The 14,474-nt window shown below is 42.7% G+C and overlaps 1 protein-coding gene across 8 annotated transcripts in view; it reads left to right on the forward strand.

Annotated features, from left to right (window-relative positions):
• The window catches only part of LOC6506847 (cyclin-dependent kinase 14), an 82,973-nt gene that overhangs the window by 55,333 nt on the left and 13,166 nt on the right, over positions 1–14,474 (forward strand). For 6 of the 8 annotated variants that reach the window (XM_032454786.2, XM_001957088.4, XM_044714896.1 and 3 more), the window contains 2 exons: positions 3,185–3,376; positions 12,738–12,776. In XM_032454786.2, coding sequence (XP_032310677.1) covers positions 3,185–3,376; positions 12,738–12,776 — 231 coding nt within the window. The remainder of the gene's footprint in view (positions 1–3,184; positions 3,377–12,737; positions 12,777–14,474) is intronic. The other 2 variants (XM_032454788.2, XM_044714898.1) reach the window with 1 other exon arrangement.

The following is a 14,474-nucleotide window of genomic DNA, read 5'->3' on the forward strand; positions in this document are numbered from 1 at the left end:
AGAGTGAAAACCCAGAAGCTACTCTGAAAATGTCCAAGCTGGAAAGTCCTGGAGCTCTTCCGGAGGGTTCTTCTTTTTTGATTTTTTTTTTGCCAGCCTTGCTTAAAATCAATTGATAAATTGATTTAATTGCAAAAAGCCTTAATTGCATGACCACACACACACTCGAAGCCATCACGAATTCGTCCACCGCTGCAATCTCTTGAAATTTAACATTTTATTTGAGCTGCCCTGGCTTCGTCCTGTCGCCCTTCCTGTGGCAAGTCCGCAAATTGCATTTGCCATTGTCCTTGATGCCGCCACAGCCACAGCCAGCGGCCGGGCTGGGCTGCTCGTTAATGCGATGTATTTTGTCAGCATTTGAAGTGTCACATCAGCTTTCGATTCAATTGGATTTGGCTTTGTCTGGGCTGGTGCCCGGGACTGCGGTGGCCAATTTGAAGGATAAATTACTGATTTAGTCTATTGTCCGTTGAGCATTCGTTGGTTACACTTGCCGGGTTAGGGCTGAGTGCAGGTTAATTCGGAGAAATGGTCTTTAAATTAGACAGAAAAAGAAGAGTCTTCCTTAGGTAACTAATCGCATAAAATCCCACACATATCTCTGGATTCTCCTTTTGATTGCTTGTCATAATCATCGAGGATATCCTTCGATCCTTTCCATTTTATGGCCATCTATTGCGGCCAATCCTTTGCCAGCTCAACACTTTCCTAGTTTTGAAAGTTTTTGGTAGCTTTTTGGGTTTTAGTAGCCGTTAAGACCGATTCCCCCGGGGATAGGAACGCATTCCTTGGCCCCAAGCATAAAAAGGTCCTTGTCTTCCTCTTTGGAAATGGCCATCTCTCTTCCTCCTGCCATCCATCTCCCTCATGCTGACATACTCCTTTCTCTCTCCTCCCAGATCCTTGCAAATTTATTGCATTTACTCGACGAAGTTTTCTCACTTTTTCGTCCTTTTTTGCTGGTTGGCTTTCTCCTTTTGTGGTTTTGCTTTGATTTAATTTTGCCGCTGTTGTTGTCTCTATCTCTTGGACTCTACCCCTCTCTATCTAGCTTCTTGTTGTTTCTGGCTTTTCTGCAATTTGCGAGCTTTGTCCAATTGGCTTTTCTGGTGTCCTGCCAATGTCCGAGCCAGGGTTTCTTGTTCTCGCCTTGTCCTGTCACTCATGCGTCAGCGGTATTTGTATTTTCTTGGCTCTTTCCCGGCTCCGTCCTGGCTTAAATCACTCGGGGGCTAGGGAGTATAGAACTTTTTAAAGTTTCCTGCAGGACCAAAGTAGAGTTATTTTTCTCTGGCAACTTGCCAGGATAGCTCCAGAAAAAAGGGGAAACTGCAAATTGGAAACAAAAGTTGAAGCAACTGAGGGGGTGGCACTGTTCTTCCATTCAAATATTCTTCCTAAAATCAAAACATTTAATAAATATTATTCCCTGAAATGATTTATTATTTAAGAATATCCCTCAACCGCCCATTGATTTTTTCCTCCAACTGCCACTCCCTTGGTTTTGAGGCAAACTCCCTTTTGGTTTGTAGTTTATGTTCAACATATTTTATTGATTACATTTCCAACTCCAACTCCAACTCCATCTCCATCTCCAACTCCAAGGCATCGTGTTTTGGCACAACTTTATGAGATTTCTTTCCCCAAATCTCCCCAGACCTCCAGGAATCATGGGGCAAGCTTATTGCATTCTGGCCAGTCCTCCTCCTCGGTTGACTTGGCAAATAAATTGCTTATTTGTAGCGACGATTTGCGGTAATTTGTGATTTGTGGTGGTGACATCATCCTCTCCAGGGTGGAAGCACCACTGCGGACTTGCGGACTTGCATACTTGCCACTTCCCCATTAATTAAACATATTCGCTCCCCATAATCCATTTTGTCTGGTGTGCCATATGATGACTATTAGTTAGAGTTCCCCAGAACTGATGAAATATTCTCATCCTTAAAAGGACTTCTCTTTTTTTTGTTGTACTGTTCCTCAACCATTCAATTTCCTTTAGTCCTGGGTTAGCGGCCCTCACTCTTCTTGATTACAATTTATTGACTGACTTTTGCGGCACAAATCCTACTGACTTTTTTGCGCCCACTCTCCTTTCTTCACTTGGGCCACGCCCACTTGTATGCATATCGTTAGCAAATTGCAGGCTCGCCAGGACACCCGAAAAAAGGATTTGCATGCGCGGGTGTGTGTGTCAGTGTGTGGTAAGCTAATATCCAACCAATTTCCGTTTGACTCGCTGCGCGTTTTTTTTTCTTTTTCGCCCTGGCCCTTTTCTGTCAGGCAGGTAAAGTTGGCCAACGCGGATCTCTAAACTCCTGGCCCGGCACGGCTCTGCCTTTTGTGTTTCCGTTTTAAAAATTGGAAGGCAAAAAGCGCCCGGTTGTGGTACCGCCTCCCCAGAGTCCTTCTTCCTTTTACCCCGTTTTCTGTCCGTGTCCTTTCTGGGCACTACCTCTCTGCCATATAAAATTTGTACAAAAGCTTAGGCAATTTTTTTCGCCTTTTGTTTGCTTGTAGCGTCGTCGTCGTCGTCATCGCTGGTGCTCTCATTTGCATATTCGGCACATTCCGAATACCCCCGAATGTTTGTCCTGAACACCCCCAGATATCCTTTGACCATCCTTTTGGCTCATTCCCCCCGTTTACGAGCTGTTATAATAAAAATTCCTTAAGCTCAGATAAGGATATTAGCCTTTAAAGCAAAAGATCATGGGTAGTAGTTAAAAAAGTAAACAAGAAATCAATTAAAAGTGGAAAACTTAAAGCAAGATTTCGGCATTGGAATATTTTAGCTCCTAACTCGACAAGCTTATTTGTGTTCGAATGTCAGAAGGCAGGAAAGTAGCCACAAATCCTGCGGTTTCACAGCCACAAGCCACAAAAAGCTTGGCATATTGACCCTAAAAAAGGGCCGCCTGACCAATAGGCGTTGATTGGCACCCAAAACCCCGGCAGTCGACTCAACCCACTTCGCTCAAAAACTGTCAAAGCTAATAGCTTTGAAAACCCCAAAAATACCGACAGCACCGAAAACTGCAAAGTGAAGTGGCTGGTAGGCACTCGAACTCTATTGACATCTCAATGGCTCGGGGAGTTTGGGCGGGAATGTAATTTAATTAGGGCGAAAACTTTACTCGAGAGGACTCGAACTAAACTCCTTTGTACCTACTTTTTGCAGCAATCTCGCGGGAAGATGGCGATGACTCGACGCACCACCACCATCACCACCACCACCATCGCGGCGGACACGGTGGCCATCACAATCACGGTAACAAAGTTCCATACAACGGCTACAATTCGGAGGAATACTTGGACCGGCTCGAACCCAATGGCAATATACCCGCTGACAAAACAAATTGCAGATACGGAGGTGAGTTTTAAGAAAATTAAATATATATTTATTTTAAGATATACATACTTGGCTTGAAATTCCCTCAAGTTTCTGCTTAGTTTTTCCCCGAAAAACTTGATGAAATTCAAGCGTGAAGCCATTTTCGTACAATTTAAGCAAAGCAGAGACTCATTCATAAGGATTTGCGTAATTTATCGCCCGCTTGTGCAATAATCTCTCATTTAAGCAGCCCTCCTCGGGCAGAACTAATTTAATGATAAGATGCCAAGAAAGTCCTGACTGACTTGGCAATAATTTATGCCTCCATCTTGTTCGAGGCAGCGTGTCTAATTGTGAAAGCTTCCTTGCTGGCCGAAAATTTATCAAATTCTTGTCTCATTTGGCTAATGCAAACAAGTTAGTCCTGTTCCATTTCTACGCCATTTGACGCTTATCTATGGGAAATTCTCACCGATAAGCTCACTCCACCCTGTCATCATTTCTTTGCCAGTTTGTACTCCGTTTTCTCATAATTGTAAATTGCAATTTTATGCAAACAATGGTAGCACGAAGGAGTGGAGTGCCAGCGCAAGGATATGATAAGCCTGCAAATGTAATGGCTTCATTTGTTGCTCCTCTACTCGAAGCTGCTCCTGTTGCTCCTTGCTCCTTGTTATGGTCCTTGTAAAGCGGGCCACTCAACTCAACTCCTCGGCCTTTGTGTGCGTCGCCCTTTGTCTTGTCCCGATGATGTCTAGGCGTTACGGAATCGGGCCATAAAGCAACGGAAATGGAAATATTAACAAGCAAATGCACAGCAGCACCAGAACAGTATCAGGGCGAATTATTCATAACCAAATGGATATTGTGCATGCTCCATATATCTCTGCCGGATTTTAAACTCCATGGCCATTATTGCCGCTTCTTCGTCATGAAAGAGCACTTTTCCCCACCGACCCTTCCCTCTTTGGGCTCTTTGGGCTTTAAAGTTTATGTAACGCCGTCACTGACATTGAATTCCAAAGCTGAATTATGTGTTTTTCTTGTGGAACTATTCCTGTGAAAGGACAAGGCCAGGGAAAGTGACACAAATGCGAAAAACTTTCAACTATTTACCTAGTAGGTAAACAATATTAAACGTATCTCTAAAATCTAGCAAATTGTATAGTTTATTCTTTAATCTCTTAAAGTTTAAATAGTTTTTTAGAGTTTATGAACTAATTTAAATACTTCAAATATTTAGAAACTCGGAAAGCAAACAAAACTAGCCTGCCAATCGACGTCCATAGCTCAGAGGACTATCGAGGCAAAGTTTTTAATTCTCTTATCTATCAAAATCAATTCTGGAAAAGTTGGGTTTTTAAGCCACCCCATATGCCCACACAATCATAAAGTTATATAACGCACAATAAATTACAGAGTTCTGAAAGCATTCCACACAGTTAGCACACACACACAGACACACACACACACAGACACACACACAGACACACACACAGGACACCCCCGGATCCTGGCTCCTGGCATTCTGGTTGGCAAAAAGCAATTTCAGTTTTTCATGCTGTTCCCATTTCTTTCATTTTATTTTTTTGTTGTTGCCGTTCTGATTACATGATTTATAAGTTATCTTCGGATGCTCTAAAGGCATTAGAGGGGAGGGGAGAAACTGTCCAGGATATGAACAATTTATGTTCAACGCTTTCGCAAAAGATTATTGTTTATATGCGCAAATTATGCGAACATATCCTCCCACCCCACTCTGGCGGGAATTGTAAAAAACATATTTGCCAAAAACCGAACAAAAGCGAAAAGAATTCGCATAAAATTTAGAGCCCAACCACCACCCACCCCAACAAGGACTCTAAATCATATTTAACAATTATGCGTGAAACATAAAATTCTGGATTTAATTTAATTGGAAGTGGAATGGGAGTGAGAAGGCCTTCCCTGCTGTGATAAACAGTGAGAAGTTTAGATTTTTTTCAAGGGAAGGACACCACCTGTAAGCTACTTTCATGGGACGACGGTTGGAGGTCCTTATATAAACTCTACTCAACCTGAGCATAAATCCTTTTAACGCTTTATTTGGCTTCTGGCTCGCTTCGTATTTTTTCTGCCTTTGTTTGTTTTTATTTTGTACTTTGACTCGGTGGATCCTGTGCGTTGTTTGTTTTTAATGCCGCTTCCTTATTTCTTTCTTGCGCTGCTCCTTGCCACCCTTTCGCAGGATTCTTCCGGCGGAGTGCGTTGCTCTCGTCCTCCTCCTCCCGGGGAGCACCAACTGTCTGTGATTTAAATTTATTGGCAAAATACTTAAAGTAATCTTTTTGTTTCACTCGGTTTTTGTGGACGTGTCTGCCGTGTCTTTGTATCCTTGGGGGTGGTGTCCTTTCGCAGCAACCCTTTGACAATTTTCGGTCTCCGTTTTTTATACCTTCGACATCTATTAGGGGTCTTCCTTGCGGTTCATTTTAAAATTCTAACTGGCAGCCGCAGCCGGAATCCCTGCACAGCATTTTCTTGCGGTTTTAGGCAGCGTCTTTGTTGTGGCTTCCAGTTGACTCCCCCCCTGAAATAAAGGGCGACAAAACCCCAAACCAACAGCCCAACACCATCCCCTCTGTCAGAAGCGTTGCAGTTTATTAGGCGAAGCAAAAACATGTCGCCTTGGCTGACTTGTTTTCTCCGCGGCTTTCCCGCACTTTTTAATGATTTAGTTTCCGTTTCTGTGTTTTTTTTTTTGGGGAACTCTTTCCCTAAGCCCTTGCTCGGGCTGCCCTTTTTGTTTGATCTCATCCTGCGTGGGACAATTTTTTCTGCTTTCGGTCGGTTGGGCTAATGAAGCGACTTATGCAATGACATGGAAAATTTGCGGTCTGAATGTTTCTCTTCGTTTGATTTTCCTCATTCCTGGTGGCTTTTTTCCGAGTGTTTTTCCAGGCACTGCACAGCATTTGCATATCGAGCAAAGAGCGCAGAACTGAAGGAGTTTCGGCTTCATCAAAGGGCGAAAAGGGGTTTTCATTTCACTCTTTTGGGACTTTGGCAAATGAAAAGTTTGCTAATTGGCCAGGCGAGCTTGGCGGGCTTTGGTGGCATTTTTTAAAAAACATTGCTACAAAGTATAAATGTAGCTCAAGTTGGTTCATTAAAATCCGAGTCAGAAGGTGTTTGCAGTTTGATTTTCCATTGAGGTTTGAATCAGGTTACAAGCAAGTCCTGTCCCTGAAACTTGCACCCTTTTCTCCCAAGATCCTATATAAAAAGGGGGTTGCTCTGCTGTCTCCGGCACACCCCTTGAGCCGTCCTAATGCAATCAATTTTCTTTCGCCAACTTTGTCCGGCCAACTAGCCCGAGTGAAAGCTTTATAATAATCCAAAGTCAAGCCACGCCCCACCAACTTTTGGTGGCTTTGCCCCCCGGCAATTTTCACCATTGTCCTTCCTTGGACCATCCTTGGACCATTTTTTTGGTCGTTGTATGATGAAAAATAAAATTGTCCAGAAAATATCTTTTGACAATTCACCGCTTTATGCATACTAAGCTCATTATGGCCGAGTTGGAGCACAGAGAACATCCTTTTTTATTCGTCCTTTTGGTCTTCTGGTCTGGCTCTTTATTATTTCTTAACCGAAAAGGGAGGGTCTCTCGTCTCGAAAATGTGCTGGAAAACTTTTTAATAGTGCCATCGCACCAGCCCCCCACCGGTTTGATGAGCATTTTTATTTTATTGCATCTTGCTGTGGCCAACAATGGCCCGTGGGCAGTGGCACGCCCCCACCCGTCTAAGAAAGTGGCACAATATTAAAATTCTGGCTTGTCATTATAAATTCCTTGGCCGCAGATACAATAAAAATAATAATGGGCCTAGGGTCCTGAAAGGTTTTACTTTTTAAAGTTGTAAATGCCAGAAGGATATGAAATGGACAGAAAACCTTTAACGATAATTGTCTTAAATTATAGACCCGTGTCCTGGGTTCATCAAAAATGAATGCAATGTCCTGTTGGTTTATTAAACTTCTTGGAATGGGAAAGTAAAACGCCAAAGGGGCTTTTAGGTTGCAATCAGCGCTCATTTTGACTGACAGTTGAAGTATCCATAACGTCATCGAAGGACCTCGGGTCATAAGCCCCCAGACCCCAGAACAGAATTAGGATTCATAATATGACAGAGCCCTTAGAGGGGTGGGTGGCAGTAGGCATTGGCATTGGGGTGGCGGCAATTGTAACTAAAGGTGGTCCTTCCTGGCTGCCAGCTTGCGCCAACTGATATCCTTGTAACACTCACGTTCGGGGCATAAGTGTGCGTAAATTATAAGCAAAACTCGAATGTGGTTGTCCACATAGATACTAGATACATCCGAATCGAAATACCCACAGTCACCGGCCGAGGCGTTTCCATACATTTGTGTATTGGTCCTTGGGGAGAAGTGAGCACTCCGTTCCTATGGCAAGGCACTGAAAGAAAAGTGTCTAGCTTGAATCAAAATGACCAGCTTTTTTCTTTAATATAGGATGTTAGATTTTGTATTTAAGAAGAATCCCCTTAAAGGTATTTAAAGCTTATAGTGTCCCCCTTTTTGGCTCAGTATATCCTTCAGTCCCTGCCACATGTGCCTCACTCCTCCCCTAATTCTCGCTGCAGGCTCGTCATATGCCTGTCCTGGCCTTCTGAACAGATAACGTCCGTTTTGTGTGTTGACTGTGACAGCCTTGGGGCATCGCCATATCCATCGTCGGGCTTTATCCCCACCGGTTTACCTATAGCCTACGCATTTCATTTCGGCCGGTCCGGCGTTTCCTTTCATTTCCTTCCTGCTACACACACACACACCACTTCAAATTTTGATTGTCATTTAGGTGAGTGTGTGGGTGGGTATGTGCCGTATGTCTGGGGCGAGAGTCCTTTCGTATGAAATTGCTGCAAATTATTCCCATTACGTTTTTGGAGGGCTGCATTTTAAGTTGATTGTCGTTTACATTTCGCAGAGCCAAAGGCCGGAGGAGGAGAGCTACCAGCACCATCGGGTGGAATGCCTGATTGAGTTTTGGCATTCGAATATAGCAGCTGACATTGGAACTAGGAATAGCAATTGGTAATGGGGCAATCAGACAATAATGATTTATTAACGGCGAAGCGTTTAATTTTCAATAAACATTTTTATGTGAATTAATTAGCCATAAATTAGGTCACTTTGCATCTGAAAAATGGGCCATAAATTGTATGAGAAATATTTATAGTTTTCCAGGTATACTGCCCTGATCGCAATGACCAATAAATTAAACAAGCTTTTGAATGGAAAAATGCAATATCTTGTATCAGGATCCTTGGAGGATCAATCAGTGCTATCTCAGGCCTATTTACCGACCAAACATCACTCTTTGAATTGCATATGCCGATGGCTATATTCCGCTTATTGTCTACGTGTGCCCCGAGTCCTGTTGTGTCCTACGTGGCATCCCAATCCGCTCAATCGCTCAGTGGGTGTGTTATTGCCCAGCAATTCTGCTTTGATTTTTTTCCCCTATTTTCACAGTTTTCCTGACAATGCCGCGTTTTCGTATATGACGAGAGCTCCACAGAAGCATTGTGCACTTGCTTTGACTTCTGTCTCCACTTTTTTTTGCTCCCAGTCCCAGTCCCAGTCTGTCTGCCTCGAATGACAAACAACGGATGATATATTGCAGTGGCGGTACTGCCACGCCCATCGCCTTTTGTTTGCAGTTGCCGCAAATCAGTGGCCAATACGCTGAACGCAGAACTCCGAATGCCCGGAATGAAATCCGATGGTATTGAATTGTGGGAGCTTCATATAAACACAGACCGCTGTTGTTTATAGAAGCAAACTTTTGAAGTTAATTAAAAGCGAAAAAACGAGGGCGAAAATAATAAAGCAAGGTATTTTCAATTACTCAAGCATATCTTGCCGGTCCTTAATTTCGTTTTACGACCGGTTGTAAAAATATTATTGATAAATCTTTATCTGGCGTAAGGGAAACGAAGCCCAGACATTTTATAGCTTATTAATATCGGGTACATCGCAGCTGCAACTGCAAATAAATTGGATCCTGGCACTGGTCCAGTGCTCTATCCCGGTGGCTACTTTTCACCACCTGTCTGTCTGTCTGTCCTTAACCTGGAAACTCAGTCCTCGCAAAGAATCGCATTAGAAATCAATTCATTTCGATTCTATTGTGCAATTTCCGAAAGAAGAGAGAGGCGTCTGGGAAGGAAAAAGTGGCAAGTAAATAGACGACAAATTGAGGTTGTAAATCTCCTCTGATGGAGCACTTTGTGACAAATCAATTGATAAAGGTTGTGGTCACTACAGGACTCAGCTGGCATTAATCTGGCTTACGGTAGGTGTACATATCCTTCGATTGGCCTTCTTCGGGACTCTAATTCGGGAAATGGGCATTAAATTTAAGCTTAAATAAAATAAGCCTCGAAATATTTTTAGAGCTCCTCTCCTACTTCCTGTTCCCATTTTATTTTATTTTTTTTTAGGTCGTTCCACACCCGCAACAATGTTACATAATACCAGAGTTTAGTGTGAAATTGTTGCAACCCCAGACCGACCCCAGGCTGGGGGGCATTCTTCTGTGCCTCGTATGGGTCGCACTTCTTTTGAAATTGCGCACATAAACTAATTCCGCATGCATGAAATGACTTTCATAGAAAAATGGGAAAATTGCAGTGGCCTAGCAGGGCGTATCCTGGTAGGTCCTTCCTGTCTCCGATGCAGTGCAAAAAATTGCTTCTTTTTTTGAGAGTTTTTTTCTACTTTTCCCATTGTTTTCATATGAAAATTTCTCTATTGGCAAGTCATTTATTTTCTTTCGGTGTAGCTGTCCAGAGTTGCCACCAAACCGCGACGCGACGCGTCGACATCCGTTAGGGTTAAGTTGCAAGGCGGTGCTGCCGCTCGGCAGCCTTTGCCGCCACCCGCTAATTGTGTCACAATGATGAGCATAATTTTCAGGACTTTCGCACGCTTTCGCCAGGACAAAGGCAAAAAGTGTGCAAGAGGCATACAGGAAATTAAGCATACGCCATGTGTGCGCAATGCCACTAATTTTCCGTTAGTAATTCCATTTCATGCCGCCGCCGCTGCCGCCTCCGACACTTTGAGGTGGCGCCATCTAGCGCTGATTGCTCGAAACGAGTATGCCACTCAACCTCTTCCAAGTGAAAGCCACTTTTGTGCCGCTTCTCGCCCTTAATTATCATCAACGTCAGTTTGTTTTTGGTGTTTTTTCGGCGTATAAGAATAGTCCTTATGCAGTCCTTGGATTATATTCCTTTTGTTCGCCTGGGAAGCGGTTCTTTTTGGCCAATTTAAATGTCTAAGGAGCGAGTTGCGCCGCGGCACAACCCCTTTCGCAAACAAATATGCTGTCATATGTGTTCCACCCACACCCCAGCCACCCCCTCGGAAGGAACTCATGACATGAGGAATGATGCGCCGCCAATTGTTTTTTGTTTTCTGTTCTTGTTTTTGTTTGGGAATTACAAACAATGTCTAAATGTGGAAGTGGAAGTCTTGGCAGAGCAAGAAAAGTAAACATTTTGACATGACAGGCCGAGCATATCAAGAGATATCTGGCACTTGAAGAAAATTATTAGAAAAAGGTCAAATCGCATACTATTCATTACACAAAACCTTTGATTTCTTGCTGAAATGAGTGTTGTGCTTTTCTCCCAGTGCCTCTTATAATATTCCCTATAAACGCTAAGCGATTTTCCAAGCTTTTCCTGCTTTCGTTCAAGGAAGCGTGTGCAGCGGTAATATCTTTCTTCCATCCCCAGCACCCAAGGCAGTTAAGTAATTTGTATGTAATTTGTTAAGTAATACACACACTCTTGTGCCAGAGAGTGTGTTGTGTGTTTGCCCGGCTGTCTCGCCAGGATATGTGGCCGGCTGCGGAAGAGCTGCTGTGGAAGAGAGGATGTGGAAAAGTTCGAACGAGAAAGGATTTGTTCGCCTTAATTAGAAAACATCAAAGTGGTCGATGTCTGTTGCCGAAGTCTTGAGCCTTTTCTGTGAGGGATTTACTCACAATTGATGTGGCAAGCTGCCTGCCTGTTAGGCTTCAAGTGTTGAATCTTGCACATTCCTGACATGTTCTCACCTCACTCACTAAGTAATATAGTTTGCACTCTCGGCGAAAACCCCTAACAAGATCCTTGGAGTGGGTAATTAATTCAACAAAAGAAAAGGGAAAGGACCAGGACTCTCGGTGTCAGCAATTAATAATTTGCCACGTTTTTGTCTGAGACTGAAAATTGTTTGTACGTGTCTCGGTCGCTTTTACCTAATTGGAAATTGATTTTTTTCCAAATCGATTGTTTTTCCACAAGGTTTGAGTAATTAAAAACACAAACCAATTTCAGTTTTTACTTGTCACTGCAAAGGAAAACCAGAAAGTGCTGGTTTATGAAAAAATATTGGTTTTAATCCACACTCACAAATCAATTTAAGAACAGTGCTTCGCAACCACATTTTGTCGGAGTTTTCGGAAGCAATAAATAAAACTGTAATTGGAACTGATGAGCTGATTCCCAGACACGCTCAAGCTCACGCCGTAGAGCTAGAACAAGTCCCAGTGGAGAAACCGAAATCTCTAATCAAATGTCAATTCTTTATTCAATAAAAATCGGAAACACATATAAGAGGAAAAATTCTCAAAAAAAAAAGAAAAGAAAACAGTGTGAAGTAAATGCACAGAGCCAGGGAATAGTATAGCCAGAGTACACTAAATCTTTTAACGACTTTTATGTGTTCGCTTACGATTCGAATTCCACACACTCCACTCTATTCCAATCCCTGTTTTGTTGGATTTTATTGTCCTGCGTTCTGCGTTCTGTGTCCTGAGTGCTGAGTCCTCAGTCCTGAATCCTGACTCCTGACCACGTCCAATGCGCTTGTGTATAAGCCATTAAATGTGCTTTCCTTTCGCTGGCTTGGCTTTTCCTGTTTTCGGCCAATTATTACGCGCGATTTATGCTTTTATTTGTCAACAAAGTTCACAAGTCAGAGGGCAGCAGGGCAGAGTTCGAGGATGAGGGCACATCGTAGAAGAACATCGTATAACCCACACATTTAATTGATTGTAAATCATAAAACTGGGGCATTATTTTGATAAACTTTGTCCCTGACTGGATTTTGTGGGTTAACCGGATCTGGTTGGCTAAGTATTATAAATTATTTTAAGATTATTATCGCACTTGCACTTTTAACAGCTTTTTACCCCCAAATGCACTTTAATCATTTCCTCCCAACCCTCATTTTAGCACCTAGTTTATGATAGTTTTTAACTTGTTTGCCGCTTTTTTGAATGAAACTCTTTTTAATTTCAAATTCTCCCCACTTTTCTTTCTATTTTGTTTATTTTTAGCACAAGAATCTGCGAAAAATGATAATAACAAACCACAAGGTAAAATGCTTTTTATTATTCCTCAATCCCTACCCCCAAAATCTGTAGTCTGTTACTTTGAATTTTCTTGTTTGCACACAGCATGTCCTTACTCGTATTATCCTTCTCCCTGTACACCGGAAATAGTCTCGACTTTTAATAGTTTTCTTCGGACAGCAATTTAAATTGCCATATTTTATGCGGCAGAGCTTTCAGAATGTCATTAAAATAGATGTCAGCACGAAGCGGGTAGCTGGTAGCTGGTGTGTTGTTCTGCTCGCTGGATCGTATCCTTTTGTCAATAAAAGGCGAACCGGGCAAGGGACGATTGCAGGAGACAGCCAAAAGTAATGACAAAACGCAGCGGGCGGCATCATTGTCATATTGAGACATTTACCCGGGCAAGATTCAAGGATCCCAGAATCCAAGGATGCAAGTCTGAGCCCCAAAAAGGTTGTCATCGCCGTAATTGAATTCGGGCCGACTATAAATCTTGAATGCTAAACAAGGCTAATAACTTTTTTGGCCCTCAGAGTAATCCATTTAAGATTTCCCTTCAACTTTAATAGCCACTTTTAGATATTTTTTATCAAAAAATTCGATATTCAGAGATAGAGAAAAATTAGATTCGAACCGAGTTTATGGCTTTTCGAGGAATGGGAAAATCGAAAGCAAACATTTAAGGATGCAACACTGCATATCCTCCCCGAAACTCAAGTAGATTCTAGGCAGTAGCCTGTCTGCCGCTTTTTGCTACCCGATGTCTGTATTGTAATTGAATTCTACAACAACACAATAAATTTTAGGCACTAAACGGAAAAGGCCAGGACTTGGAGGATGGTTCAAGGAGGTTATCGGGGAGATGCCAGAACGTGCAGACAGTTTAGAGAAGCCGTGGTAGGAGATAAGGGGCCTGGCGTTCGATGGTCCTCCGCTGCAGTAAAAGGAGAAAATTTAATTTCTTGCTTGAATAATAAATCAGAAACATAAACAGCGAATGTGGGCGAAAAAGGGGCTAAAATGTCGCCAGATAAAATCCCATGAATATCCTTTTTTTTTTTGTTTTTTGGTTGTTTTCTTGCTGGGGACCTCGGTTTTTTGGGGCAATTCGGGAGTGGTGGTCGATGGGCGCGGGTTTTTGGTTGCTATTGCACTTATCAAAATGCCATTTCCTGGCCAAGAACACCCCACCGCCCGTCGGCCCACAAATAAATTCGAGGAATAAACGGAAAATGGAGTAGGACGCCGGCCGGAAGTGGGCGAAAAACGGAACGGAAGTGTCGAGTTTCGAGTGTCGCTTTATTAAATTTTTACGCAAATGCTCGACACGCGTATATGAATAACAATATACATTATATACCCACATGTGTGTGTGTTCTTGTAAACAAAAAAAAAAAAAAAAAGACAAGGGGAGGATGTCGGCAATAATACATGGCTGTACCCCCTCCTCATCCATATGCAAATGAAAAGTAAAAACTTTTATGTGCACATTTTTTACGATTTTTCATGCCCCACTACAATGGGGCGTGGCCGCTGACCCACTCAGTATTATGCAACAAGCCGCTGTGATTTCCTTGCTACTTCTCTCATTTTTTTATGACATTTATGTGTATAGCCCCAGGACCAGACCAGACCAGACCAGGCCAGGCCCGAGAGACATAAATATTGTTGCAAAGCCAAAAACAAATAGTAAACAGAAATTACAATAATATGCAATAA

Source organism: Drosophila ananassae, chromosome 2R (genome assembly GCF_017639315.1).
Source record: "Drosophila ananassae strain 14024-0371.13 chromosome 2R, ASM1763931v2, whole genome shotgun sequence".
Classification (NCBI taxonomy): domain Eukaryota; kingdom Metazoa; phylum Arthropoda; class Insecta; order Diptera; family Drosophilidae; genus Drosophila; species Drosophila ananassae.